The sequence below is a fragment of the Carcharodon carcharias genome, chromosome 12, assembly GCF_017639515.1.
Source record: "Carcharodon carcharias isolate sCarCar2 chromosome 12, sCarCar2.pri, whole genome shotgun sequence".
Lineage (NCBI taxonomy): Eukaryota > Metazoa > Chordata > Chondrichthyes > Lamniformes > Lamnidae > Carcharodon > Carcharodon carcharias.
The window spans coordinates 72,722,943-72,737,239 of record NC_054478.1 but is presented as its reverse complement, the minus strand read 5'-3'; the positions used below and the strand labels follow the sequence as shown (position 1 = coordinate 72,737,239).

At 41.3% G+C, this 14,297-nt stretch overlaps 1 protein-coding gene across 1 annotated transcript in view; it reads left to right on the top strand.

Annotated features, from left to right (window-relative positions):
* Positions 1 to 14,297, top strand: part of galnt13 (UDP-N-acetyl-alpha-D-galactosamine:polypeptide N-acetylgalactosaminyltransferase 13) — a 581,993-nt gene that overhangs the window by 366,513 nt on the left and 201,183 nt on the right. Inside the window, exon 5 of the mRNA XM_041201818.1 lies at positions 8,309 to 8,516. Coding sequence (XP_041057752.1) covers positions 8,309 to 8,516 — 208 coding nt within the window. The remainder of the gene's footprint in view (positions 1 to 8,308; positions 8,517 to 14,297) is intronic.

The following is a 14,297-nucleotide window of genomic DNA, read 5'->3' as shown; positions in this document are numbered from 1 at the left end:
CTAGAGTTTAGAAGGATGAGAGGAGATCTAATTGAGATATATAAGATGCTAAAGGGATAGACAAAGTAGATGTGGAGCAGGTGTCTCCCCTTGTGGGGCATTCTAGAACGAGAGGCCATAGTTTTAAGGTGGTAGATTTAGGGTGGTAGATTTAAATCAGAGATGAGGAGGAATTATTTTTCTCAAAGGGTCGTAAACCTGTGGAATTCACTACCTCAGAGTGCAGTGGATGCCTGGACGCTGAATAAATTTAAGGAAGAGATAGACAGATTTTTAATTAGTAATGGGTTGAAAGATTATGGAGAGAGGGTGGGAAATTTTGGAGTTGAGGTCGAAATGAGATCATGATCATATGAATGACGGGGCAGGCTCGAAGGGTCGAATTGCCTACTCCTGCTGCTAGTTCTTATGTTCTTATGTAAGCCATGCTTGATTCCAAGTGGAAGGCATATTCATGCACAAATGTTCAAGAGCATTTGGTTTGTGCAGATGCATTGAAGTCAGCAAAATTGTCCTTTAACACCTGCCTCACCAGCCCTTGTAGACTTTTGGAATTCAACAGCTAATAGAAGTTAACCAGTAACTAACCAGCAGGCAGTTGTTGATCCGTTTAAAAAGTGCAAGTAGTGGAGTGGAGAGTTGTGGGGGTGTCCTTCATCCTGCTTAATACATGTTCAGCTGTGCAAAGTTAAAAGAGGATTTCAGGGGACTTCAGGCGGAGTGTTGAGTGCCAGCATGGAACCGCTGCCTTCAATTCAGCATTGCACAATGATTGACCTCATGATCTGACTGCTTTGCATACTTCAAGCCGACTTTAACTGTGCAAATGCTAACGTATTTACTACGATGATGTCCAGCACGGTCTGCGTTAGATGTTTGCGCATGCAGCTTATGCCATTTTGGATCCGGAATGGCAGTCATACCATTCAAAACACTGGTGCCACCAAGCTGAATTTTTCACTTTCCATGTCCTTTGTCCTTACTATGAAAAGAAATTGCCAATCTCTCCTTTCACTCTTTTGCAGATATCTTAAATTTTGCTGTGAGATACTTGGCTCATAATACAGAGGCCTGGACTGATGCTCTGGTGGTGCATGTTCAAATCCAACCATGGAAGCTGGTGAAATTTAAAATTAAAACTAAGATTTAAATTCAATGAATTAATAAAATTGGATTACAAAGCTAGTCTCAGTAATGTTGACCTACTGAAACTACTGGATTGTCATAAAAACCCACGTGCTTCCCTAATATCCCTTCAGGAATGACATCTGCCGTCCATACCTTGTCTGGTCTACATGTGACTCCAGACCCAAAATGTTGTGGTTGACTCTTCATTGCCCTCTGAAATGGCCTAGAGAGTCACTCAGTTTTATCAAATTCCTCCAGAAAAGTTGAAAAAGAATAAAATCGGACAGGCTGCCCGGAAATAACAATGGCACACCCTATTCAGTCAACCCTGCAAAGTCCTTCTCACTAAGACCTAGGGACTTGTGTCAAAATTTGGAGAGCTGTCCCACAGCTATTCAAGCAGTAGCCTGACATCATCATACTCAAGAATCATACCTTACAGCCAATATCCCAGACTCCTCCAACCCCATTTCTCGGTATGGCCTGTTCCATTGGCCAGACAGACCCACCAAATATGGCAGCACAGCGATACACAGGCAGGAGAGAATTACCCTGGAAGTTTTTTTATTCATTCACATGGGATGTGAGCATCAGTAGCTAGGCTGGCATTTATTGTCTATCCCTAATTGCCCTTGAGAAGCTGGTTTTGAGCTACCTTCTTGAACTGCTGTAATTCATGTTGTTTCTTGACACCCACAGTGCTGTTAGGGAGGGAGTTCCAGAATTTTGAACCAGTGGCAGTGAAAGAACAGGAGTCCGGAGTCCTCAACATTGACACCAAACCCCATGAATTCTCATGGCATCAGGTCAAACCTCCTGCTGATTGCCACCTATCGTCCTCCCCCAGCTGATGTATCAGTACTTCTCCATGTTAAAAACCACTTGGAAGAAGCACTGAAGGCAGCAAGGGTTTAGAATGTACTCTGGCTGGAGGACTTCAATGTCCAAGAATGGCTGGGTATCACCACTACTTACTGAAGGACGAGTCCTGATGGACTTTCTATCAAGTTGGGCCTGTGGCAGGTGGTGAGAGAAGCAACAAGATGGAAAAACCTACTTGATCTTCCCCTCACCAATCTACCTGTAGCATGTGCATCCATCCATGACAGTGTTAGGAATGACCACCGCACAGTCTTTGTGGAGATGAAGTCCTTCTTCATGCTGAGGATGCCCTACATCATGTTGTCTGGCAATGTAAGAGCCCTCTAGAATAATGTTGCTATTTAGAGATGTTTGAAAGTTTGTGGTCAGAGCCTCAGCTATTTACTCTGTGACTAACCTCAGCATTGAAGGATACCCATCATCAAGGCCAAGTGTCTTTCCCATTTAGAATTCTATTACCTTTAGTACTTTTGTATTAAGGGTAAGATTAAAGCAATCTATCAAATTGCCGAAAAATGTGTTATTAATCAGTGCAACAAATCATATGTCACATTTCCTGCATTACAACAGTGACTACACTTCAAAAGTACCTCATTGACTATAAAGCAATTTGGGATGTCCACTGGTCTTGAAAAGCATGATAGAAATGCAAGTCTTTCTTTTTTTCTACCTTATTTTTCTATTCTTCCTACCAAAGTGAATAATATCACATTTCACCACATTATATTCCATCAGCCACCATCCTGTCACCTCACTTAATTTATTTATATCCCTTTGTAGATTCTTATGTCCTCCTCAGCTTACTTTTCCACCTAGCTTTGTATCATCAACAAACTTAGATGCATTACATTCAGCCCCTTCATCTAAGTCATTAATATAGATTGCAAATAGCTGAGGCGCACAACAGTTATATTTGCAACACTCAGTAACAGCCTTTCAGCTTGAAAATTACCTGTTTATCCCTACTTTATTCTCTGTCCTTTAATCAACCTTTCATCCATGCTTGTGGCCCAAATCTCCCAGTCTCCAGATCGTCAGATACCAGACATACACCTGAAGATTCACATCGGGACCCTGGGGAAGTCAGGACATGCAGACAGACCTATGTGGGAACTGACCAGGAAGTTTCAACTTCCGATGGCCAATTTCCCTGCTCCCCAGGACCCTGCACAAATATCTCCGACTCTGCGCTAGAGTTGGAGACTTTGTACAGTTCCGTGGTACTTACCTAGATAGTTACCCAGGAAATGTTAGACAGATCAAAACCTAATCTAACACCTAGGTAACTACCTAACACCAGGTGACTACCCAACTACCCTGGACTAATTCAATTACGTCCCCAACACCCAACTATCCCTAGACCTGATTACCACCTCACCCATCTACCACCTCACTCACCTTCCGCTTCACCCACCAGCCACCCCACCTACCACCTCCTCCACTTAACACCCCACCCACCTACCACCTCATCCTCCTGCCTCCTCACCCATCTGCCACCTCACCCACCTTCCACTTCACCCACCTACCACCTCACCACCTACCACCTCACCCAACTGGCACCTCACCCACCTACCACCTCACCCACCTACCACCTCACCCACTCTACTACCTCATCCATATAGCCCCCCCCACACTTACCTACTTCACCCACCTACCCTCACTCACTCATTCATTCACTCATTCACTCTCCGATGCACTAGCATTCGTTCACTAGCATCCAAATACTAAAATTCAAACTGAACCTTTAAACTTACCATATAGCAGCTAGTGCTGTAAAAGGGGGGGCATGTCCTGTCTTCTCCCGGCTCTACTACGCTTCGACGAAGGTCCCCGAGGGACACTGTGCTGCGCATTTCTGCGAAAGCTGAGCTCGGAAAGTCTCGGTGGAAATGTGCAGCAACGTCAGTTCTGGAGAATTTTCGATCACAGCGGCAATCCGACCTGCATAGCTGCTGCTCGAATGTTCCGGGTCAATATATTGCCCCCAACCCCATGAAGCCACATCTTCTGCAATAAAGTCTCCTGTAACACCTTATTGAATCCCTTTTGAAAATCCAGATGGACTATGGACTTCAAACACACAGGCCTCCTTTATGTATGCTGCTAGCTACTTCCTCAAAAGATTCTTATAGATTTGTCAAACATGATTTCCTGTTCATAAAATTAAGTTGAGTCTGCCTAATCATATTATGATCTTCTAAGTGTTTTTTTTAACACTTTCTTAATAATGGATTCCAGCATTTTCCTGATGTTTCCTGTTTTCTTCTACTTTTCAGTCCACTGGGACCATTTCAAGGTCAAGGGAATTTTGGAAGCTCATAATCAGTATATCCATTGTTTATGCAGCCACTTCCTTTCGGAGTTTAGTCTCTGGACCATCAGGTTCAAAGGATTGGTCGGATTTTGGTCCATTAATTTTACCAGTACTTTTTCTTTAAGCATTTTAAGTTCCTCACTCTCATTAGACCTTTCATTCCTGAATATTTCTGGTATGTTTTTTGTGTCTTCTTTGATGAAGTCAGATAGAAAATATTTTTCTAATGTCCCTGCCATTTCCTTATTCCACATTATAATTTCTCCTGTTTCAGCTTCTAAGGGACTGACCTTTACTTTCGTTACTCTCATCCTTATTGCATATTTGTAGAAGTTCTGACAAACAGTTTTATATTTCTTGCTAGTTTGGTTTCATAGGCTATTTTCTCCCTCTTTATTAAAGTTTGGTCAACCTTAGCTGGTTTCTGTGACTCAATCCTCAGGCTTACTGTTCTTCTTAGCAATATTATACCTCTTTTAATCTCAGGTGGGTCACTTTTCCTAAGGATTTTTTATTTGTCAATTGAATCTAGCTTAATTAATAATTATGAAATATTTATTTAAATATTCACTATTGCTGATCGACCATTATACCTTTAAATCTAATTTCCCAGTCTACTTTAGCCATCTCACTCCTCTTACCTATGTAATTGGCTTTATTTAAATTCAATACTCTAGTTTCAGACTTTTGTATGTCACGCTCAAACTCGGCGTGAAATGCTATCATATTATGATCAATGTTACCCAGAGGATCCCTTACCATGAGACTGGCTGCCATGTTACACAATACAAGATCTAAAATAACCTCATTTCTGCCCCTGGTTGGTTCATAATGCATTGTTCTAGGAAAGTGCCTTGGATGAGCTTGTAACAAAAGCAATGCAATAACCATGGGAATCTTAAACCTTTATGTAGTCTGCACAAATCAAATTGGCAAAAGTACTTTGGAGGACAAGTGCCTCTTTTTTCTTGATTAATACTCTGTCCAACAGTATAGCTATAGTAGGGGGCCTATGAACTTCTCCCACCTATTTTCTTTGACCCTTCTTATTTCTTATGTCCATCCATACTGATATTCCTTCATACTCTTCTGAACCAAGATCCTTCCTCATTAAGAATAACATAAGGTCAGGAGTAATTATCAAGCTTAACCACCCCCCCCCCCCCCCCACCCAGCCCCTCACCCCACCTCCTCCAAACAGCCTGGCCTTTTTGTATTTTCTCTGCCTTTTTGAGATATTAAGTAACCTTGAGCATTTAGTTCCTAATCTTGTTCACCGTGCAACTGTTTCTCTGCATTATCAATTAGATCAAAAACTCATCACTTTTACAAAACCACTTCATCCAATTCAGGGTCATGGGGAGTCGGAGCCTATCCCGACAGGCAATGGGTAGGCGCTAGGAGGGTCTCTATTTGTGCCTTAATTCATCTACCTTGTTACAAGTACTTTGCTTAGTCAGATAAAGCACCTTTAATTTTAACTTTTTACCATTATTCCCTAATTTGACCTTATTCAGTGATGCACTACCACCATTAATCTTTTTGTCCCTTCCAGTCACACTCTACTTATCTTTAACCAAGTCACATTACCCTGTTTTTTGACCTTGACTTTTTTCTTTAGATTTATAAATATTCCCTCACTTGAACCCTTCCTCCCTCCCTTTTTAGTTTAAAGCCCTATCTACAGCCCTAGTTATTTGATTTGTCAGGATACTAGTTCCAGACCCATTTAAATGCCAATGGAACAGTGCTAATTTTCTGCAGTCTTATGCCAGAGCCCCATGAGTCAAAGTCCCTGTCTCCCATACCATTCTCTGAGCCATGCATTTAATTCTCTGATCTTTTTGACCCTTTGCCAATTTGTGTGTGGTTCACTTAGTGATCCAAAAATTATTACCTTTGGGATTTTGCTTTTTAGTTTAGTCCATAGCGCCTCAAATTCTTGCAGTGGATCTTCATTTCTTGTTCTACCTGTGGTTCCTGTATGAATCACAACACCTGAATCCACCCCCTCCCACTCCAAGTACTCTCTAGTAGTGGGGAGATGTGTTAACCTTGGCACCAGGGAGGCAACACAATCTTTGGGAACTCCTGTTTGCAGCTGCAGAAAACAGTTTATCTCTCTGACTATACTGCACCCTATCGCTCCCACATTCCTTTTCACTCCCCTGACTTGGATGGTCTCTTGCATCATGGTGCCACGGTGAATTTGCTCAACCACCCAGCAGGCTTTGTACTCACACATCCAGGCAGCAAAAACCTCATACCTTTTGGATTAGAGAAAAGGCTGAGATTCCTCCAACACTGCATCTGACGTTCCCTTACATCCCTGACATATAATCACACCCTTTCATTCATGACCACTAACCAGATCTGTACCACTTCTTAACCTAAGGGGTGTGTCTGTCTGCTGGACCATCCACTGTGCAGGAAATGAAAAAAGGAAATGTACCTTCATCCTCCAATGCTGAAAATGAGGAATTAAAGGCTCTGCAAGATACCAGTCAGCTCAAAATAAAGGAGGCAACAAACCAGTTGCAAAAGTTTTCAATAAATTAATCAGATGGGACAAAATAAACACATTGTGTAAAATCTGGGTCAGTGTTGAATCAAAGTTATGAGCTTGACAAACAGTGAAAAGGACTATAAAATCTTAAGGAAGCCATTGATAAGTTAGTGGGGTCAGACAAATAGTTTTGCAATGGAAACACATAAAACTAGGAGGTTTAATTGAGCTTTTTAACAATCATGAAGAGTGTTGAAAGGTAGCTGCAGAGTCATTGAGGAAAGATCCTCAATTTATTTACTTTTTATTCTTTCATGGGATGTGTATTGCTGGCTAGGCCAGCATTTGTTGCCCATTCTTAATTGCCTTTGAGCAGGAAGAGGATGAGGAGAGATGTTAGGACATCATTTTGTTGCAGTGGTTTTTAGAGTATGTATTGTTCTGACATAGGGATTGGTTAAAACAGAGAACATAATATTTGTTAAGCAGTAACTTTACACGTATTTGAAGCGGAGAAAGGAGAGAGTCAGGCATTTGGATTAATTTTAGATTACTGTAGCAGAGAAGCAAAATCAGCAGAGTGGACAGAATGGCACTTTCTGTGCTTTAAATTTCCATAGTTCTAACACAAAAATATATAATATACTGTGTCCATACACATTGAATATTACTAACCAAAGGTATTTTGTTAAAAAAAAGTAGTCAAAATGATCAATAAGAGCCAAATGGCTCATGGGTTAATAATAACAAAGTATGTTGATTCAATCAGTTTGTAGTCCTAGATCACAAGGAAAACTGATTAATTATAGCTTTATAATCATTTTTACCATTGACCTTCTTTGTAATTCCTGGGCCAGGATTTTACAGCCCCGCTGCAGTGTGTCTCCCCCCGGCGGATGCAGCGAGCCATTTAAATCTCTATTCAGCTCAGTGGGACTGAAATATCCTGCCAGGTGGTCGGGGCCGTAAAATCCTGGCCCTGACCTTCTTCTATTTGCAGTCTTTTACAGATAAGTTATGGCATTTGTGTATATATTCTTGAAGCACCTGATTTTCTCTCCTGCTTTTCTCAATTTTGATAGTGTCCTGTTCTATCAGCATAACCTTTCACCCGTTTTTCTCAATTTAGTAATAAAGTTGGAGTGCATAGATATGGAATGTAAGCTGTAACAATGAAAGTCCGGTTAAGGAGCAGTAACTTTTATAATGCGCCATAGTATAAAATAACTTTTGACTGGGATCATACAAAACTTTTTATCACAGACTTTTGCTATGATGTATTTTATTTAGGATTTTTGGAATACATTGCAGCTCTCACTTTTAAACTAGAAACCTTTTTTGGCAAAGGAAGTAAGAAAAGTAAGAATTGATCATTTAATAATTTTTTTCAGTTCATGCTTGATGGTCAAAATAAACTGCTGTTATTCTGCAGATTTTTTTGTTGTTGAGTAAATTGGTTTTGAAATTCTTCTCTGCAGATTTTCTGAAGAAACCTTTAGAGAATTATGTTAAGAATTTACAAGTTCCAGTGAAGATAATTAGAATGGAACAACGATCCGGATTGATACGTGCCAGGCTCCGTGGTGCAGCTGCTTCAAAGGGCCAGGTCATTACTTTTCTAGATGCACACTGTGAATGCACTGTCGGCTGGCTTGAGCCCCTACTGGCGAGAATTAAAGAAAACAGGTATGTGGTGCCGTTCTAGCCATTAGAAAAGAATAATACATCTGCCACTGCGATTTTATTTTAAACTACCCTTTTGAATATTACTTAGTGTCAAAACAAATCCCCATCTCAGTTATTGCCCCTTGGGTCTGAGAAGTAGATTTTGTTCCTGCAAAGATGTAGATTTGCTTGCAATTATAGAATGTTATCAGGTCCTGATATGGGCTTACTGAAGCATCAGGCTTAAACAGAATAAATGGTTTACAAAAGAGAACAGAAGTCACAAACTGAAGTCTGTGGCTGAAGAGTGTCAGCAGATGTGTTGAATTGCATTGACTTGTTTTAAAACTAAAACCAAACATCTGACAGATCAGGTTTAAAAACAAACATTGCTAAAATAACGGTATTAACAAGTAAAGCTTATATTTAATTTTTTAATCTTAGCTTTTCTGTTCAAATTGTTATGTTCACATTTTGACTAAAAGAAACTTACTTTTATCCTGAAAACATTGCAATAAATTTTTGTAAATGGAATTCTAATTAAGTTGCTCCTTTGAATTATTACTGCAGAAAATAAGAGAATTTCACTATACATTCTCTGAAAAACAAATGTTTGACAACCAATAATAGAGAAAAATGAATGCACTTCTTTTCAGTACCAGCAAAATGTACATGCAGTGAAATGACTTATTTTTCAACAGTTGCACTACTGTATTATAGATAAGAAAATTTAGTTAGGTTCAGTTATAATTACCATTTACAACTGAATTCATGTTTGGGTTGAAACTTTGGGTGGAATTTCCCCTGCCTGTTGGGATTGGGCGTGCTTGACAGCATGAGCAGACAATATGGTGAGAAGGCCAAAAATTAGTTTCACACGTCGTGAAACCAGTTTGCAGTTGTCCACTCTGCCCATCAGCATTTCTCACTGTCAGACGTCAGGAACCTGATTGTAATGCATCTGCATATCATTATAAGCCCAACTGTCCAGAATCATCTCCCCACTTTGGATCATCCAAGATCACACCGAAGTGTTTCACAACTGTACATAGTGATGTGCATCTGGCGAGCAGCACTTTGCTCAGAACTTCAAGGTTTGTTTGCCTACCTTGCTTTTGCCAGCACTTACGGTCATCAGTGTGCCTCGCAGGCAGCACCACATCAGTTTTAGAGGGGCTCACGGGCAGGTCTCCACCTACCAGACCAGCCAAAGACGGGGGTGGTTTTTCAGTGCATGCAGGGCTAGAGCTTGCTTGGGGAAGGGGTAGAAGTGGCCTCAGGCAAGGGAAGAGGCTGCAGGATGAGGGCTGTACTGGGGAAGGGGAGTATCCCAGCATGTGTATGGGGGCACAAGTTGATCTCTGCAAGTAGCCTCAAGATGGTGAGGGCTGAGGAGGCAGTCTCCAGAGGAGATAAGGCCAGATGGAGATATGAGGGCGTGTGAGTGAGTGAGTGGTGATGTCCTTTGAGCTGGCAGCGAGTGAAATACCAGTGAATGTGAATGTGTGATGGGCTTGTGTGTGTGAGTTTAGAGTGATGAGATGGTTGCCTTACCCTGGTGGCACGGATGAGATCATTCATCCTCCATCTGCATTGGATGGCCAACCTCTTCTATGCAGCATTGGCACTGATCACCACTACCATCGACTACCAAGCTGGAGTGGCAATGTTGCTGCCCATCCTGCAGCCAAAGCAGGGTTAGAGGACATCACGGTGAGTCTTTACAGCGTCCAAAAGGCACCTGATGGACATGTCACTAAACCAAGGGCTGCAATCTTCTTGCCTTTTGGGGCCATGTCTTCTTGTAGCAGCCCTGTGCTGGAAGCACATGGCCACACTTGAAATGTGGCGTCCGGCGTGATGAAGAAGCGAGGTGACGGCGTGGCGGGCGAATCGGAGCCTGCTCACCATCGAAACAGTGTGTCTCCTGAGAATGGATGACTAATGAGGCAGGATTGGGACAATACGGCATGAAAATCTGCCATTGCGGCTGGCGGGTAAAACATCCTTTTTTCCGCTTGCTACCAAACTTAGTGAAAATCTGGAACAATTCTGCCCTTTGTTTTATTTAGGCTTCAGATTTTGGATGAATTTGGGAAATTTTCCTGTCCTTCCAGTTTTCTATAGCTAATAATGCCTCAGTCCATGTTTAAGCCGCAATTCAACACCCAATTTAGTCTCAGAATTGGTTACTGGGAATCTGATTTTAGTGAATCAATTTGCACTGCATTCCAAGGATGGTTACCTCTGGACTGCTTTCGGTAGAACCTAAGGAAGTGAATTCTCATCGGGGTGCACCTTGAGGTCCTTTGTAACTTGGAGCAGATGAGTTTTAGAAACTCCAGAAAAATGACCATATATTCAATTTTTCCACGTTTTCTGCAGTTCCTCTGCCAAAGATACTGTAAATATACAGGAGAAACCTTATGGATATTCACATCTTAAAAAGTACTATTGTTGCTCACCAACTGCTGTCTCCTGACCTAAAAAATTGTACACTTTTGAAGGTGACATTCCACAGACATTCAACTCCCAGTTTTGGCAGAGTGAGCCTGCCGCCCACCCTGTGAAAGCGGTTGGAGTCCTAAACATATTTCTGTTTTTTCCCTGGGGTTACTTTATTCGCACTTATTTGGAACAGCTCCTCCAACCGGAGGAGGGGATAGGAGTCGGAATTCAGGTGGCTCTTCTATGCAGTCAAGAATAGTTGGGTTAAATTGAAGGGGAGGGATTTTCACTGCACCAGGAAGAGCATTACTATTGGAAACATTGATGGTCATCTGACAATGATATATTTTTAATATCAATAATTGTGCATTAAAAAACTGTGCTCATCCAGTATAACTCAATAGAGTTTCCCCTTTGGGTCCAACTGGCAATTTATGTGCAAATTATGCCCATGATTATGCTTGTTTTGAAAAGTTTTTTTCTCAAGTTTCTGTTTAAATTCATTAGCATGTTGTGTATGCAAAGTCTACCATGTTGATATATTTAAGAGTAATAAAGTTTGGTTAATGTAACTAGAAATGGGTTTGTCACAAAAAATAAACAGAGTCAAACCAACACTTGTGAGCAAACCAATCTAAAATTACAGAAAATTACTTCTACAAAAATAGAGAGAACTATTTCCTAATCAGTTTCTTAGTAAATTGAAAAAAATTCAAAAACTTGGAAAACATTTCAAACCAATTATATCTACTTCAGTTGGTTTGATTGTAACTGAACTCTTCTGGAGCTGATGGGAATATATTAGTGTCCTTGTGCCCAAGGAGCTAGCATAATTTTTGAAGTTTCCTCAAAGGCCTGCAAACAAGTTCAATTAACAGAGGTACCCAATGGCGACTCATTCATCCTGGTGCTGTAGGATAATATAAACAATGTATTTAATAGTCCGAGACTTGGGGGTGATGTAGTGTAAAGGGTTAATATAAATAAACAGTCTACATCATCAGTGATGTAAGATCACATGACAACAAAGTATGCTGAGTGATAATTCTATGTGAAGCCTCATGCTAAGTCTTATCGTATACATAGAAGAATGTTTCATAAAAGTAAAGTTTATCAACAGCCTTGCCTCTAGCATACTCTATCGATCCTAACCAAGGTCACCCTAAGCTAAGACCTGCAATGATGATAACAGATGGTGACAGCAGTTAAGACAACAGAAAAAGCACTGACTGAACAGCCCAGCAACCGATAAAAGCAGGAAGCAAAATGACTGCAAGCAATTTAACAAGAACTCGAAGAAAGGCTGGAGTGAAGGAAAGCCAGGGAGAAAATCCTACCCTTACCAGAGTGCTTTGAACATATGTTAGATGTAATATATTAGGATTTCCAAAAAGTGTTCGATAAGGTACCGCTTATAAGGCTTCTTAATAAAATAAGAGCCCATGGTGTTGGTGGTAGTATATTAGCATGGATAGAGGATTGGCTAACTAATAGAAGACAGAGAGTTGGGATAAGGGGAGCATTTTCGGCATGACAACCTATAACTAGTGGAGTGCCTCAGGGATCAATGCTGGGGCCTCAATTATTTACAATATATCTTAATGACTTCGCTGAGGGAAATGAATGTACTACCGTACCAAATTTACAAATGTTGCAAAAATAGGTGGGAAGGCAAGTGGTGAGGATGACGCAAAAAGTCTACAGCGGGATATAGACAGGTTAAGTGAGTGAGCAAAGAAGTGGCAGATGGAATATAATGTGGGAGAACGTGAGGTTATGCAGTTTGGCAGGAAGAATAGAGGAGCTGAATATTATTTAAATGGAGAAAGACTGCAGAAGGCTGTGGCACAGAGGGATTTTGGAGTCCTTGTGCATGAATCCCAAAAAGCTAACATACAAGTTCAGCAGGTAATACGGAAGGCAAATGGAATGTTGGCCTTTATTTCAAAGGGAATGGAGTATTAAAATAGGAGAAGTCATGCTAAAACTATACAAAGCACTAGTTAGACCACACCTAGAATACTATGAACAGTTTTGGTCCTCTTGTCTAAGGAAAGATACGCTGGCGTTGGAGGCAGTCCAGAAGAGGCTCACTAGGTTGAATCCGGGTATGGAGGGATTTTGTTTTGAGGAGAGATTGAATAGGTTGGGCCTGTACTCATTGGAGTTTAGAAGAATGAGAGGCGACCTTATTGAAATATATAAGATTCTTAGGGGGCTTGACAGGGTAGATGCTTGAGAGTTTGTTTCCCCTTGTGGGAGAGTCTAGGACCAGAGGGCATAATCTCAGAGTAAGGGGTCGCCCATTTAAAACAGATGAGGAGGAATTTCTTCTCTCAGAGGGTAGTTAATCTGTGGAATTCTTTACCACAGAGGGCTGTAGAGGGTGGGTCATTAAGTATATTCAAGGCAGAGATAAACAGAATTTTAATCAGTAAGGGAATTAAGGGTTATGGGGAAAAGGCAGGAAAGTGGAGTTGAGAAATATCAGATCAGCCATCATCTAATTGAATAGCAGAGCAAACTCAATGGGCCGAATGGTCTACTTCTGCCCCTCGTCTTATGGAAGGCCTAGCTCAAGTGAAAAGTGGCAGAACTGGCATCTTGGATTTACCAGGTTAGGAACTGCTTTGGGACTAGCAGAGAATCTTCTCTATGCCATTGGGAGTAGTGCAGGCAACATAGTGCCAACAGGGCATAAATGAAGAAATGGGGACGTATGAAGATGTTGTGAAAGCTCTTGATACAAATTTCAGTCTCAAAAGGAACACAGTAGGCAAGGGTTGTTTTCCTTAGATTAGAGAAGGCTGAGGGGGGACCTGATAGAGGTATACAAAATTATCAGGGGCATAAATAGGGTAGATAGGAAGTTACTTTCCCCTTAGCGGAGGTGTCAATAACCAGGGGGCACAGATTTAAGGTAAAGGGCAGAGGTTTAGAGGGGAATTGAGGAAAATATTTTTCACCCAGAGTGTGTTTGGAATCTGGAACATGCTGCTGAGAGGGTGGTAGAGGCAGGAACCCTCACAACATTTAAGACATATTTAGATGAGCACTTGAAACACCATAGCACACAGGGCTATGGGCCAAGTGCTGGAAAATGGGATTAGAATAGATTTGATTGTCGGCACGGATATGATGGGCCGAAGGGCCTGTTTCTGTGCTGTATAACTCTATGACAATCATAGAAAGAATGAAGAGAGTGTGATAGCTGCCATTACTCAGTATTCTTGTAGTGGTGGGAAAAGGCTGTGTCGGCACGAAGAATGACCCGCCAAAAATGCACTTTAAAGCTGAATGCCACAGCAAAAATCTCCTAACTCAGAAATTTAAGGAGAAACCAATTAAAGCAAG